We start from the raw sequence: 14,169 nt of genomic DNA on the forward strand, positions 1-14,169 counted from the left end.
AGGCAGCTTATAACTGCGGTTCGTGTGCTGAGGATTTAGCCGTAGCTACTCAAATTTATGCAGAGCACCATCGACCATGTGAAGGTGACAAATTAACGCCACACAACAGGTCCTCAAACACAATAACACCATATGAAAAGAAAAACAATTTTATAATGCCATACTAGAACACAATAAGCTCGTCTCTACCTCCCTGCAATGCCTAACCTCCCGACACATGCCTCTCTCCCGGGCAGTGCGATAATCATCAGCGACGATTTCGGCGCAAAGCACGTTCGAGAAGCTATAGCAGATTACCTTAGCGCGTCTAATGTGACGCACCCAATGTCCCGTGGTGCGAAAGGAATCCCGCAGGCTGGCTTCTCCGCACACGCTAATTTACTGCGGGAAAGCCAGCTCTGACGAAGGCTTTTCCAGCGTCGGTTGGCTTCAAGCGGGAGCCGCTCATTTCCTGCGCTGTCCGGGTTCACCACATAGGCGTCGCGTGACGGTGTTGGCTGTTAAAGTGCCCGTCTACAAAAATGCCTATGACGACACAGGCAGGCGAGATGGCATATCAAAGCGGAACTTCGCAGGAGTCGAGCAGACCTTGTGCGCGGACGTCGAGAGCCATAAAGAGCGCTTGATAACGTAATGAAAAGAGCATTTATTACGAAGTGCGCAATTAACGCCGATTGATTAACCAGCAGGAATGCTTCTCGAAATTTCGAACTGCGTAAATGCAAATCTTTGCTGACTTGAGCGAATTCTTCGAAGAATGCAGCATCAGCTGAACGATGTGTCTGGGAATCATTGCGGCCGCTTAGGCATCCGCCCCTGATCCGCTCGATGCGCAGGACAGCTTTTCTTTAGCGGCTCGGGCGCACTTTCCGAAACAGCTCTTTAGGAGCCTCGCAAATATCACACGTGCGCTCTCGCTAGCACAATGTCTTCAAGCGACAACGCGGCACGCTATTTGAAAAAAAAAAGAAGAAAAAAACGAAACTACGTCGCGTTGAGTTGCACTGCCGGTATAAATCCTCCTAATTATACGTGGATAATTCGTTTGCACGGGGCACGGTTCCCATGCCGTCCTGCAACGCCATTTTCTTTTTTTCAACGAAACCTGAGAAACAGGCATTTGAGCCATGACCTCTGAGGCGACTGAATAGGTGAGGCGACTAAACTTTTTCCTTCTTTCTTTATCCAAGGCGTATTCGGGCTTCGTAGAAAGCAAGTGCAGCTAGGACGGCTTCTTTCGCTTTTCTTTGCTTTTTTTTTTTTTTGAACTCAATCGCATATCTCTACATCTTAATACACTCGACAAATCTAGAGCTGCTGGCAGCCTCCTTTGCGTAACCAGATTCGAGAAGTATAATGACGAAGTTACAGCTTTTGTACTTGCTATAGCAAGTTATGCTTAGCGTTCGCACTGGTTTGAGAAAGTGCTCGTCTGAAGCCTCTCGTGTGTCATGTATGTGCCTCCGAAATGCACCTCTTGTGATAGTTGGACGTAATAGTTCTGCGGAAACCCGCAAGGTGTAGAGAAGTAATTAATAAAGGAAAAAAGGGACATCCACCAAATCGTAGCAATTGTTACAATGGAAACCCATACGGGTTCCTTGAAAGAAAAACCTCGCAGTTGAAGAAAAATTCATCCTGCTTCGGAACTCGAACAGGGGACCACTGCCTTTCCGGGGCAGCCACTCTACTATCTAAGCTAACCAGGCGGCTAGCAGATGGCAGGGCGAAGTCAAATTTGTCAACAACTCGAAGCAAAGGCAAAGGGTTGCCGTAATAGTTCTGCGGAAGCCCGCAAGGTGGAGAGAAGTAATTAATAAAGGGAAAATCGGACATCCACCCAATCATAGAAATTGCTTCAAAGGCAATTGTAGCCGCCTGGTGAGCTCAGATGGTATAACGCACACGGATATACCGAAGTAAACAAAGTGTTCGTCCCCGATAACAACATGTAACAATACGTGATTATATAAGGGAAAGTATTTTAGTGTCGGGTGCCACTTCGTTATAAAGAGGCTCGACTTGTTCTTATGAGCTAGACGAAATTGGCTTTCGCCGTCCTGTCGCTGTTCTTGCCGTCCCCTAGGCACAGTCTGTGCACCGATGTCGCATCAGTCATACCTCCGCGCTCAACATTCTCGGCGATAGAAACGCACTAAGCCAACCTTTCTGTTTTCTAAGATGCGAATATAGCTTAAAAGGCATCAGCGGAGAGCGATTCAATAGCTTACGATTATTCATGCACAACTATTTCCGAAATCCGGCAAAGTACTTCTGCAACGCAGCCTTCAATGAAGAGCTTTAGAGACAGCCTCCGGTTCAGTTTGTTATTCACTCGGGATACAATCCATTAGATACAATTGGACATGCAGGGAAAGACCCCCAAAGTCAGAGACTGCACGGGCAGCATTAGTTATTATCATTGAAGGACTTTGTTATCAGTTACAAAAATAAAAGAGAGGAAAAGAAAGCTAATGCAGCTAACTTATGGTCGTCCCTGATCGGCGTTGTCTGCCCAGAAACACATTTTGCTCGCATTTTACGCGCTTTCGTACCACTGGCTGATAGCAATCTTTAATTTCGGTCTCGTATTTCTAAATCTCCCTAATTTTGTGTTTAGGAGAACTTGAAGTTCGAAATTACATTGAGGGCAACAAATTGCAACTTTCAGCATTTATTATGCTTAAACAACGTCTCGAAAACGTACATTCCGTACTTATATATTCACCGATAATTTTGTTTAACACATTAATTTTTTTAGGATCCTCGAGGACCTTGTCCCTTTCTTGCATACGCGCACTTTCGTATACACGCCCTGCGTTCAATCCGGCAAATCTCACCCCCCGCCGACTGTCTCGCAGGTGCCTGGAGCTCGCCATGGCCTGCACCATGGCCAGTGTGACGAGGAAGTCGCTCTACAGCAACTGCTACCGGTCACACAGCTGCAACGAAAAGTACCGGGGCTCCCTCTTCTCTTGAGCGCTCGGACGACCCGGTCACTTTTTGTCTTCGCCAAAAAAAAGAACACACCCTGCGCACGGGAGGCGTGTCGACGGCTTTTGGCACGACGCAGCCAGCAATGCCCCGTGCACTGCTGCGACGCCATACTGCAGCACGCGCTGCCAAAGCGACGCCACCCGTCAACGGCACGCACGCCAGTAGCCCGTCCGGAGCGCACGAGCACGCGCGCTCGCCTGCAGTGCTAATACTCATCGGTGCCATCTTACATCTTCGCTGCCAGGCCGGAGGACGCATGTGTGCCATCGTCCTACGTACAGACGCTGGTTAAGACACGCCCGCGGGAGTCCTGTCGGCCCGCGTCGGCAGCCATCTTAAGATTCGTGTGTACGCCTGTGTGGTTGGTCCGCGCTGGCCGCCATTTTAAGGTTTGTGTGTACGCGTGTGTGATTGGTCCGCGCTGGCCGCCATGTAGTTAATGTTCGTGCCTACGCGCGCGCGTGTGTGTGTGTCGTGTGTGTCGTGCGTTAAAGGTGTGAAAACGCACCAACCCCCTTCGTATCGGTCGGAGGCAGCGTCGGAGACGGTTGTTTCGCTTTCCGCTTGGGGAAGTGCGGCATTGCTTGTTCACGTCTGGCATTGTCAGCTTCGTGGCGGCGTGTTGTGACGTCATGGGAGCGGCGCTGCACGCACTGCGGGTGTCCGCACGGCGACCTGCATTCACAGGGCCGTCCGTACCGATAACGCCTATAGGGGTTAGCTTATTTGACGTTACTGACACGGCTGGCCTGTCGCGACGGCCAACAAAGAAAAGAAATGTAGTCCCAGGTTGGACGAAACGAAGGATTGTCTGGCGACGTGCAAAAGAAACCACGTTAGCACAACTTAGCGAAACTTTCCCCTCGCCCCCGTGTGAAGCCCCGCGATCTCGCGCCAGTTCCTCGGATTATATTCCGCAACAATTAGTTCCAGCCCGAATGAAACGGAAAGCAGGCGTTACTGCAACTACACGTGGGAAATCCTAATATAAATGCTTTGTCTTCATACTTAACGACTAATGTATCGCGCGATGTACATCCAGAAGGGTGGAAAAGTGGTCCCTCTTGTCTCTTGACGTCAACCAAGGCACCCGCCATCCAACAGCAGCTCTCACTTAACGAATTTGTTCGAGCAGGGCCGGAGATTGCGGACGTTTGCAGCGCTATAATAAGTGGTCGTGCACTAAATTTTACTGTACCACTTGTTTGCTGTCTGAAGAGGACGACCATAGACGACGGACAGGCGCCACGGCTAAGTGGCGCGCTCGATTAAGGTCAGCGGTAACGAAAGCGTTGGTCAGGCAGCCGGTTACTGGCCGGAAGCAGTGGCTTTGTAACGGGATGCTTTAAAGGTACATCTAACTAGAAACACAAAATTGGCTTTGTACTGATAGAGTACAATATACTTCCAATACCCGATTCGAATTTCCTTGCCGATTATTGACTCCCGAACAACGAAGGCCAAGCTTCGCTTTTTTTTTTTAAATTTCGCGCCAAACCGTCGCGATCGTGACGTCTGTGTGACGTCACGTTCGCGTATTTGCGCAGTTCTAGCACAGGAAAAGTTGTCCACATCTCCCCAAGCTTTTGAAACGATGGCAGTCGAGCTGATGCTGTTCAAATCCATGACGTCACAAGAAGCTGGTGCTGGTTTTTCAATGAGGCGTCGCCACCCTTCTATTTTGCTTTTGCGTCCCTTGCTTTGCAGTGTCCTTCCTTGCACAGCAAGAACGGCCTACTCGATATTCCTGACGCGTGATCTAGCAACCACTTCGTAATGTCTCGCTTCTGCATTCTTTTAAGCCTCGTGTGTACTCGTTATAAAGCACAGGACAATATATTTTGGCCAGATTTGTTTGTGCGTGACACAAGGAGAAATGAGCTTTCTTGAACGCCGTGCGTCGTTGCGCAACAAGCCATATCACCTAACTAGCTTCCCCTAGGCGTCAAAATCGGCTCACCGCGAAAGTCTAGCGCGGAAATCGTGATAAAACGGTAACTGGCGGGTCGACCGCGTTGGCGCATATTGACTTTCCATGTTCTGCATAATCGCAACTCGGGCCTCGTCCTCTTCATCTTCTGCTTCACTATAGTCTATCCAGCGGCCGTGGTCTACAACGTAGGGCCATTGGTTTTAGACTAGTTAACCTAAGTCTCCCTCGCTAAGCAGGGCAACGCCAGCGTGGTTGATGTCCCTATTGGTTTTATGTCGGAGAGTGATCAGAGAGAGAGAGAGAGAGGGGGGTAGCGGTGGGTGGCCGTGCCTCTAGCAGCGATTTCTCGTCATCAGACGCGTTAATACAGTGGCCCTCCGAGATACACGCTATGCGTCGATAGTGTCGGAGGACATTCGTTACCGCATAGCCTTTCCCGCCAGGCACAAACTATAGTGTGCCTGTGTACAGAAACAACAGCACAAATCAACCCGAGAACCCGATATACGTTCGGCACAAGCTCCCCCTGCAGACGCTCAGTGCGAAAAAAAAAAAAAAAAGTGCGGTGCCAATTCTGCTCACTGTCCATTTGGCGAGAGGGTGACCAGAAGAAAACTGCAACGTTGTGGCAAGAGAACGTGTGTTTGTGGATGTCTCGATAGATATAGCGTGGCGAGTGGAAGTTGCGCAGTTGTGTCGTACGAAAAGTGTGTCCCGCTGCACATAACGGTCGTTTAAGCATTGCGGATGTACACGTGTGCATGCCTGTCGTCTGTCAAAAAAAAAAAAAAAAACAGAAGCTGTGTATTAGCGCGAGCATAAATTATTCTCCGAAACGAAGCAGACGAGACACACGGGACAGCGTCGTGTTTGCGCCACTTCACAGGCTGTAATACGGCACGACACTATGTCCTATTACGCGCCGCGTCTGTTTTAACATTCTTTTAGCATTCCTTCCAAGGACTGTTCCGTTTGTGTTACGGAATCATGGTTTGATTCCTCTCGAGGAAAGAAGCAATTGGGAGCAAACGTAAGCGCCATTTATATGAGACGAGTCACTTCACGGGGAAAATAATACGTATATTCGCTGCAACTGAGACCCGGATGTGGTAAAAAGATATTGTTCAGTTTAACGAAATGAGTCTAAAAAACTGCTGTCGTAATCGCCATACTAATTTTATGCGCTGCGTTACGCGAGCGATGGATGCATGAGCCACGCATGCTCAGTACAAACAAAACAAGCGTAGGGCAAAAGCAGACACGGCAGACGGCAGCAATCTCGTAAAGTGCAGCACGCACCACAACGCGAAGCGGTCCCAATGCGTCTTCGATTCTGATGTATATAAACAGTATATATTTATAGACAGTTGTACGTGAAACGTCCAAGATCTAAAGAAACGCGTCCAAATATACATCTATTCGTCTTTTTTTTTTCTACGCTGTTGGGTGCATGCAGTTTGCCCGTGCAGTAATTACTTGCGCGCATATATGTTGTTGCATGCGTATTCTACGAATAACGGCTGCGATTGTCGAGCATATATTTTACGAAGCTGTGCTATTTGCGCTCGAGTTACGTAAAGCTATAGTAGTTCATATTTGGGGAGCGTGCAGTTGTGAAGGTTCAGGTTTTCAGCGCCGTGCATATGAAGAGTGCCCTATGTAGGACTTGTAAAAAAGAAGAAGGACCAAGGCATCCGCAGAGTGGTTGATATATAACGAAGATCGAGAGTCGACGAAGTAACGCATCGAATGAAGTTCCCGCTTAGGCTTAGCGAATTCCAGCGGATTAAACTAATCTTGGCGAGCTTCGGCACAGAGCGACCCGCCAACGCCCTCCGCGCCCGAGAGATGGCGCTCGCCGCGCAAGCGCTGCTGGCGAGCAGACAGGGATCGAGCAATGGGCCGCTGTGGACGAAATAAGCGAGTACAGGCGGTGCACTCGAGTAAGCTCGAACTTGTAGTCGACGTGGGGGACAAAACACCGGCCTCAAAGGCCGGACGTGGAGCAAGCAGAGCAACAAAAGAACGCGGCCGGGTTCCGTAACTTGACAACGCTGCGTCGTTGGCACAACACGATCGAGCAGTTACCCGGTTGACCACGCTGTCGTCATTCAGGCTGCGTCAATGAACGCCAGAGAGACGCGGAAAAGTACCTGCATATCGTTCGAAACCCATCGTGCGGAGCGCTCAATTTGCGTGCCGAGGCGAAATGCGCTGCTATTTACGGACCCAATCAAGTCTGATTTCACGGGCACTTATTGGAATATAGCTCTGCTTTACAGGCTGCTCGAGCAGTTGACGAGGTCGTTAATGTACAGGAACACGTCGAAACACAACAAAAGTGGCAGCCAACACTACGTGCCCTGCTCCCCGCATCTCGATCATGTGCGTGTGCTTCCATGGGTGTATGCTCAAGGCGTTGACGTGAGACCATGGCGTCATTGCGTACTGTCACCTGCAGAGCGCGACCTGTAATGTGTATCGGCAAGCTGATATCCAAAATCGTGCATTTAAAGCCGACGAGCTACCTCTAAATGACAGGCGGGTTCGCTCTGCTTATAACTGCATTTTCAAAGGTAGCACGAATCTCTCTCGAGACCACTTGCCCTCTCATTTGCATAGTCGCACACAATTCACTAGCTCATAGCAAGTGCTGTTGGCATGTGTTCGCGAAAATATGGAGCGAGCATGCGAATCTCTCAGAAAAGGTACAACAATTGTAATTGGGTGCCGCAGTTCGAAATACAAGTGTGGGGTCCATTGCGATGTGCCTCCACATTTGCGCAAGATTACGCTGCTCACAGCAAAGATAGGAGGAAAAAAAAATAATGGGAAGCGATATCGCGGACTTTTTGTGCGACTGGGCATCGTTATGCTGAGCCTAGCGAATGTGATCCCCCCGATTAGTTAGTGCACGGAATAACAGCACGTGGCTACCCCACTTGCACTGTGGGAAAGAGTGCCTGAGCTTTTATAAAACGAGCCTTACAGCATGCAGGGGAACTATAAGTGCAGGCATGGTGCCTCGGCGCATCACAGGTGCGCAGTGACGCTGGAATCCCTGTGAGGCGAGCCGCCAAAGATGTCTGTTCGTACTGCACCTGCCTTATTGTCAAACGGCTCAGGAGGAAAGTGCTAGATAGGCTCTCAGAACGCTTACCGCTCTGGTACAGTAGAACCTCGATGTAACGTACTACAGTTAAACCTTCAATATAAAACTTCAATGTAACGAATTTCTCCAAATAACGAAGTATCTAACTTTTCATAACATCTTGTCCATAGAACACTGTGCATTTAGAACCTCAATATAACGAAGCGCGTTTTGTGTGTTTTTAGTATAACGAAATTTCACTGCCGCCGGAAAGGAATGCCGAAACAATAAATGGAAACTTCCACGGAAGCACATGGTCAGATTGAACTACAAGCGGTCTTTGAAAACGCACCTCTCAAATCGCGCGCCAAGGGCGACCGCCGAAGTGGAGCCGCGTCATGTTTCGTATAAAGTCCGAGTGAGATAAGGTCCTATCGAGCCCCGCACACGGTGCGCTTTAGGTGCTAGTGAAAGTGTGCGAGGGTGAGACAAGAAAGATAGTACGTGGCTTCACGAGTGCCGTCTTCTCGCGTGAGCAAAGGGAAAGATGGGGAGGGGAGCGAGCTCTTGGTAACGCGATCAAGAGCGCGCGAAGGAGCCATGTAAATGGGGGGGGGGGGGCGGATAAGTCGGCGCGCGTCTTGGCCGTGGCTGCGCATAGCTGTAAGCGCGGCTGAGCGCATACGCAGCCGCGCACACTGTTTTAGAGGTAATCTGCCGCGTCTGCAAATAGTGGGCCTTCCGGGATGGCGTGGCACCACGTAAGCTGTCTTACCGCGTGTTTAGTATTGGAGGTTGCGTAAGCTAGAGTTTCGGTGACCCATTGGAACGAGGGGCAGACGAAGCATTTGTTCCCCACTGCCGGCGCTTTTCCTGATAGCGTGGTCCCAATGCGGGCGACGCTATCAGGCGCGGGGGCGGAGTGCACGCGAAAGCGTGGCTGGCTTTGCTTAATTCGTACCGCCGAGAAGATACGGTCGACGTACGTGGCATGAAACCGTATCATTCGTCGCCGACTACCAAATTTATCAAAGTGAATTGCTTTCTCATTCAAATTTGCCTTTTTTTTCTTCGATTGCCCACTCATTCGGAAAATTCTGCGGCCCCTTTCCGCGCAAGAGAAATCGACCAGCGAATGTGCTTATTTGCCTAAAAGGTCGAATTTCAATAGATCGAAATCTCGCTATAACGAAGCAAATCTAAAACGCTTATCGCGCAGGTTCTCCATGTAACGAATGTCTATAACGAATATGGGATACAACGAAGGTTTTTCGTGTCGGATGCGAATTTGTTATAACGAGGTTCGACTGTGTTTTAAACGCTTTCCAATTTTTTCGATATCAGTATTTATGAAAACTTTCGATTTCTAGTGTTGCCTAATTCACATTATCTTCACAACCAAGATGTTGCAAATACCTCCTGCAGAGTGTTTTGTTGAAATGCTTTTTCCCACTTCTGCTGAACCGTTTGAGACTGGAGAAGAAGAAAAAAAGGCAGGAAACCGACATGGCCCCACACAGAGTTAGATTTGTTCTTGTACATCTATGAACCTCGACAGCTGCAGCCTCCGCAAGTAGGCTGTGGTCTTTTACGATAAGTCTTGCATAACACCGAAATGGCAACTGTTGTTGAATAACTGCAGGCTTCATCTGCAGAAGCAAGAAACAGAAATCTCATAATCACAATGTGACAAGGTTGGATAGAACAGAGCAATTCTTTTTGAAATCTGAAAGGCTGTAAATATTTGCTGCTGTAGCTATAACAGCAGCTACTATGACATCACTCTTTCATAATTACATTACTGTGAGGTGTTAACTTCTATTTCTGCATGAGAAATGTCGCGCAAAATCATTGTTGCCAGATGGTGAATGAATATTTTGAGATCTTTGCATTTTAAGGAAGCAAAGTCCCATAAAAACCTCAAGATCAAGACACCGTGACATTAATTCTGTGCGCACGTAATGTCGCTACAACAGACAGGTGCGATGCCTGCTGCTGTCAAGCGTCAGGAGCTGCTAGAGCCTGATGACAGTACAATACGAATTCCCAGCCTTTGTATTATAATTACTGGTTATTCTGTTGCATCCAATGTCAGGCATAAGGCTGAAAGAACGGAAAGTACCGATGGAAACAAACCATCATAAGATCTATTTAAACTAGCAGACACTGGCAACGCAGTACATCAGGGATGTGTAACATCTGTTCTGTGATTTATCGATATGTCCATACTGTTTGCAACTGTGTGACAGCTCACGCTTCATGCTTTGTTCTTTACGCTAAGGTCTTAAGTTACAATGCAAAAATCTCGTGCAAAATGGAACAAAAAGAAGGGGGGGATAAGGAAAGAGTGTCACATTTAACTTGCTCATTGTTTTGCAGCGCATTTATGCGGAAGCTGATGTAATGCTCATGCAATGTTACACTGTGGGTAGCCTGCCTATTCCCTATCTCTTGTGTCAGGTAGCTGCAGGTGCTGAAAGCAAGCTTCAAGAGAAACACGAGAGACACGAGGCTGCAGTGCCTTCCCGTCTCGCAGCTATAACGTGTGGTGATCAAATACCAGTGTCGTTTTCCAAACTGCAGTGGCAGCACCAACAGTGGCATGTGATGCCAGAGAAATGAAAAGGATTGGCTCATCAACAAGCCTGATGGGGTTAATGCCCCAAATTCCACAAGTGGACAAGGAACGCCGTAGAATGAGTATGGATGCCGTAGTATGGATGAATTCTGACCACTAGATTTCTTTAAAACGCACCGAAATCGAAGTACATTGGCATTTGCGCACTATTCCTCCATCAGAATGCAGCTGTGCTTACTAGGACTTGAACCCAGGGTTTCGAGTCCAGTACGAAAATTTCGCAGTCATTAAGCCACCGTGGCGAGTAAACGAGAGGGAGTGCTGCTGCTCCCTATTCAAATGCATTTCGTCCCAGGAATCCTTACCGAAAAACTGAAAGGTTGCTGGCGCAGGAAACTCTTTTCTTGAATGGTGGAGGGCTAAACAGGGCATGGTCTGAACAACAGCTCATTAAAGAAAGAAAGGTACATCCCTTTGTCAAAGCCAGGAATAATTTGTTTCTGCTCTCTACCTGGATCAGATACCAGCAGCCAACGATCCACATGCCAGTTATGCACTCACGAAATGCCTACGATTCAAAACTATACTACTTGACAACTAATGAATTCAGGCCGGGCTACACCCGCAACATCACACTGAACCTGCTCGCTGTCTCTTTGCGCTACTAAAAATAATTCCCAAAGGGACATCGCTTTTCAAAGAAGGTTGCCTCCACTGTGACATCACGCAAGTGACTTAACTTAATTGGCTGCTACATCTAGTTCCCCTTGAGCTAGACACCGGTGTATTTATTTGCCGCCACATTCTGCAGTTGTCACCGACTCCTGGGTTCTGCACAATCATTGGGATGAACAGTTCTCCTTCAAAGCCACCCCATGCCCCTTTCCGCCAAACCGAATAAGACAGAAGTTCTCAGGAAGGTGGAGGCTCTAAATTATTAATAGCGGTTGAGCAAGAGATGTTGCTGTAGCCAACGTTTCGACAAGGAGAGACCTGTCTTCGCCCTGATGAAGACAAATCCTCTTGTCAAAACGTTGGCTACAGCAACATTCGTTATTCGACCACTGTTGACGACTCCAGGCAAGGAGCCTCCCGGCTGCTTTGCCTGTAGAAGGCAACACACTAGGTCTTAGCCAAGAGGTCACAGGTACTTGTGGGCTGGCTGAAATTGTTGCCAGCACATTGAAATTCCGAACACTTCTGGTTAGGAAATTGGCAGAAGCCGATAAATGCCGGAGGTTGCACATCCTCACTGTACTGCACTGTTCTCTCTACTTCACTTAGCTCAACTGCCAGAGCCACAGGTGAAGTAGCCAAAAGAGAACCCCTCAAGGCCTTAGAACCCAGATGGAAAAACTATGCGCAAAGCTTGAGCATTGCTTGTAATATTTCAAAACACTGTTGCAGCCCTGAGGGTGAGCTTGGGTGTACTGAATTCTGCAAGAATGCTAAGAGAGAACAAAATGCCACTGTCCCTGATACGGCAGAACCACAGTAATCATCCTGGCAAGTAAAAAAAAAAAAGAATTCTGAATTTTGGCAGGCCTACCATGTTTCTTAAAAGAAGGAAATGTTTCCATGCATTTTGATTCTGCTTAAACAAAACAAATGGTGGATTTCTATTAATAGAAACTTTGGTTTCCCAGGGAAGAGGAACAGGGTCGAAAATAGCTGACTGGAGAATATGCCTAAGGCATGGATGTTGTGAAACCTGCCTACGTTTGATATTTAGACCGCTGGATATGTATGCAGGTGCCACAAACGAAACAACGGCACTAATATGGCTGCCGGAAATGCGACCATGTGTCAATACATTTTGCGCTTCCTATCATTTATCTATTCAGACACGACCAAGTTTGTGTATCTGTTCATGTTGTGGACCGCAATTCTATTTTGGTCCTGATAATTCAAACAAGCTTACTATGTTATCCGTAAGCTTGAATTATGTAATGTAAGTCAACTGCATTCAGCATGCGCAAACAAACCTGCAAATTGTGACAGCTCAATCAGGTGCAAGTGTGCCCAGTGCATTGACTTCATTTATGCACACTGTACTGTGAAGTGCATGCTTTCGCTTATGGTAAAGCACAGTTTTATGACAGCAGCTCCTTGTTGCATATCAGATTAAACAGAGAAACAGCACTGAAACCTCGACTCCTATAAATCACTTTTCTGGAGAAGTGCTCTTCGCTTCAATTAGTGGTTGTTAGTCACGGCAAGGTTGCTCCACTGTGTTTATAACTTGTTTTTTGCTTCACAGTCACCAAGCGCACTGAATGTTTTCGTCCACTGAGTGCATCATGTATGTCATTGTACATTGGCCATGTTCCCTGGCCCAACAGTTGTGTTCACAACATTCCGTCTAAAAGGAAAGACAAACAGATACACAGAAAAAAAAACACAAAATCCACACACAGAAACACATGCCTACACACACACACACACACACACACACACACACACACACACACACACACACACACACACACACTCACAAGCTTGCATACATGCAAGTGTGCCGATTACTCACCATGTATCGGACAAAGATGACACAAGGGTTCGTGCATGTTTAGTGCCAAATACTATGTTGTAAAATTGTTAAGGCTGTCACTTCAGTGTGTATAGTCATTAAAGATGAATATTAAAATTATCATGACACCACTGCGCTGTTGGCCTTCAATACTTCTTGAAGCTGCCTGCCTTCAACCACCTACCATACTACTGAGGTGCATCGAGATTTGTAAATGTACCCCCCCCCCCAAAAAAAACAGAAAAAAAAGAACAGAGGCTACTTTGTAACATTCCACACCGTTTTCCTTATCATGTGTCGCCTCAAGTGGCCGATCCCAGCAATAACAGTGGCACACTGTCATTTGAGTCACATCTGGGAAAATGATTAAAGGTGAACAGAATGCGAAACGAAAAAGATCGCCAGCAAACGCAGCACCCAGGACCTTCATGCAATGCAAGTGGATCAGACTGTTTCAAGAAAGGAAACGCTGATCTTCGTCACTGCAATGATAGAAAAACGCTTGTGTTGCGAGGTCAGTGGAAAAAGTATCGGCACATTGAGGCAGTCTAGGAATGCATTATAGCTGTCGTTACGTGGCTCAGTTCTACCAGCGCGGGAACAAGGCAGTTAGTTCACGTTACTTCCAAAGCTTGCTCAATCGTAGAGCAGAACACAAACAACACTGGAACCTTGCCGTTCTGTACCTGTGTTTCTCTTGCCGTAGCTCATGGTGTGCTCTACGACTCAGCACAGTTTTACGAATAAAATTGTCAAATCAGAACATCCAGAACTCAAAGGGTAAACATTATTCCTTCGTGTTCTAAATTTGTTACAGAAGTACATGCAAATAAATTGGTGTCGGTGATTATTTTTGCTAACAGTTTGCACTTCCTATAGCGCTGCATCCAGTTCAGTTTTCAAACCCAAAAGGGTCAAGCCTTTTCTCAAGAAATGCTGTTTGCCATTCACTGACGTTGCAAGTACCTAAAACAAGTATCTTTGAGAATCAAATGAGTGAAATATATGAGCGAGTTACTTTTTCAATAACTTTTTGATGC

At 47.4% G+C, this 14,169-nt stretch overlaps 1 protein-coding gene across 1 annotated transcript in view; it reads left to right on the forward strand.

Moving 5' to 3' along the window:
• The window catches only part of LOC142575603 (uncharacterized), a 283,677-nt gene extending 277,486 nt beyond the window's left edge, over positions 1–6,191 (forward strand). Inside the window, exon 11 of the mRNA XM_075685091.1 lies at positions 2,862–6,191. Coding sequence (XP_075541206.1) covers positions 2,862–2,979 — 118 coding nt within the window. The 3' untranslated portion in view covers positions 2,980–6,191. The remainder of the gene's footprint in view (positions 1–2,861) is intronic.
• The last annotated feature ends 7,978 nt before the right edge of the window (positions 6,192–14,169 follow it).

Source organism: Dermacentor variabilis, chromosome 3 (genome assembly GCF_050947875.1).
Source record: "Dermacentor variabilis isolate Ectoservices chromosome 3, ASM5094787v1, whole genome shotgun sequence".
NCBI lineage: Eukaryota > Metazoa > Arthropoda > Arachnida > Ixodida > Ixodidae > Dermacentor > Dermacentor variabilis.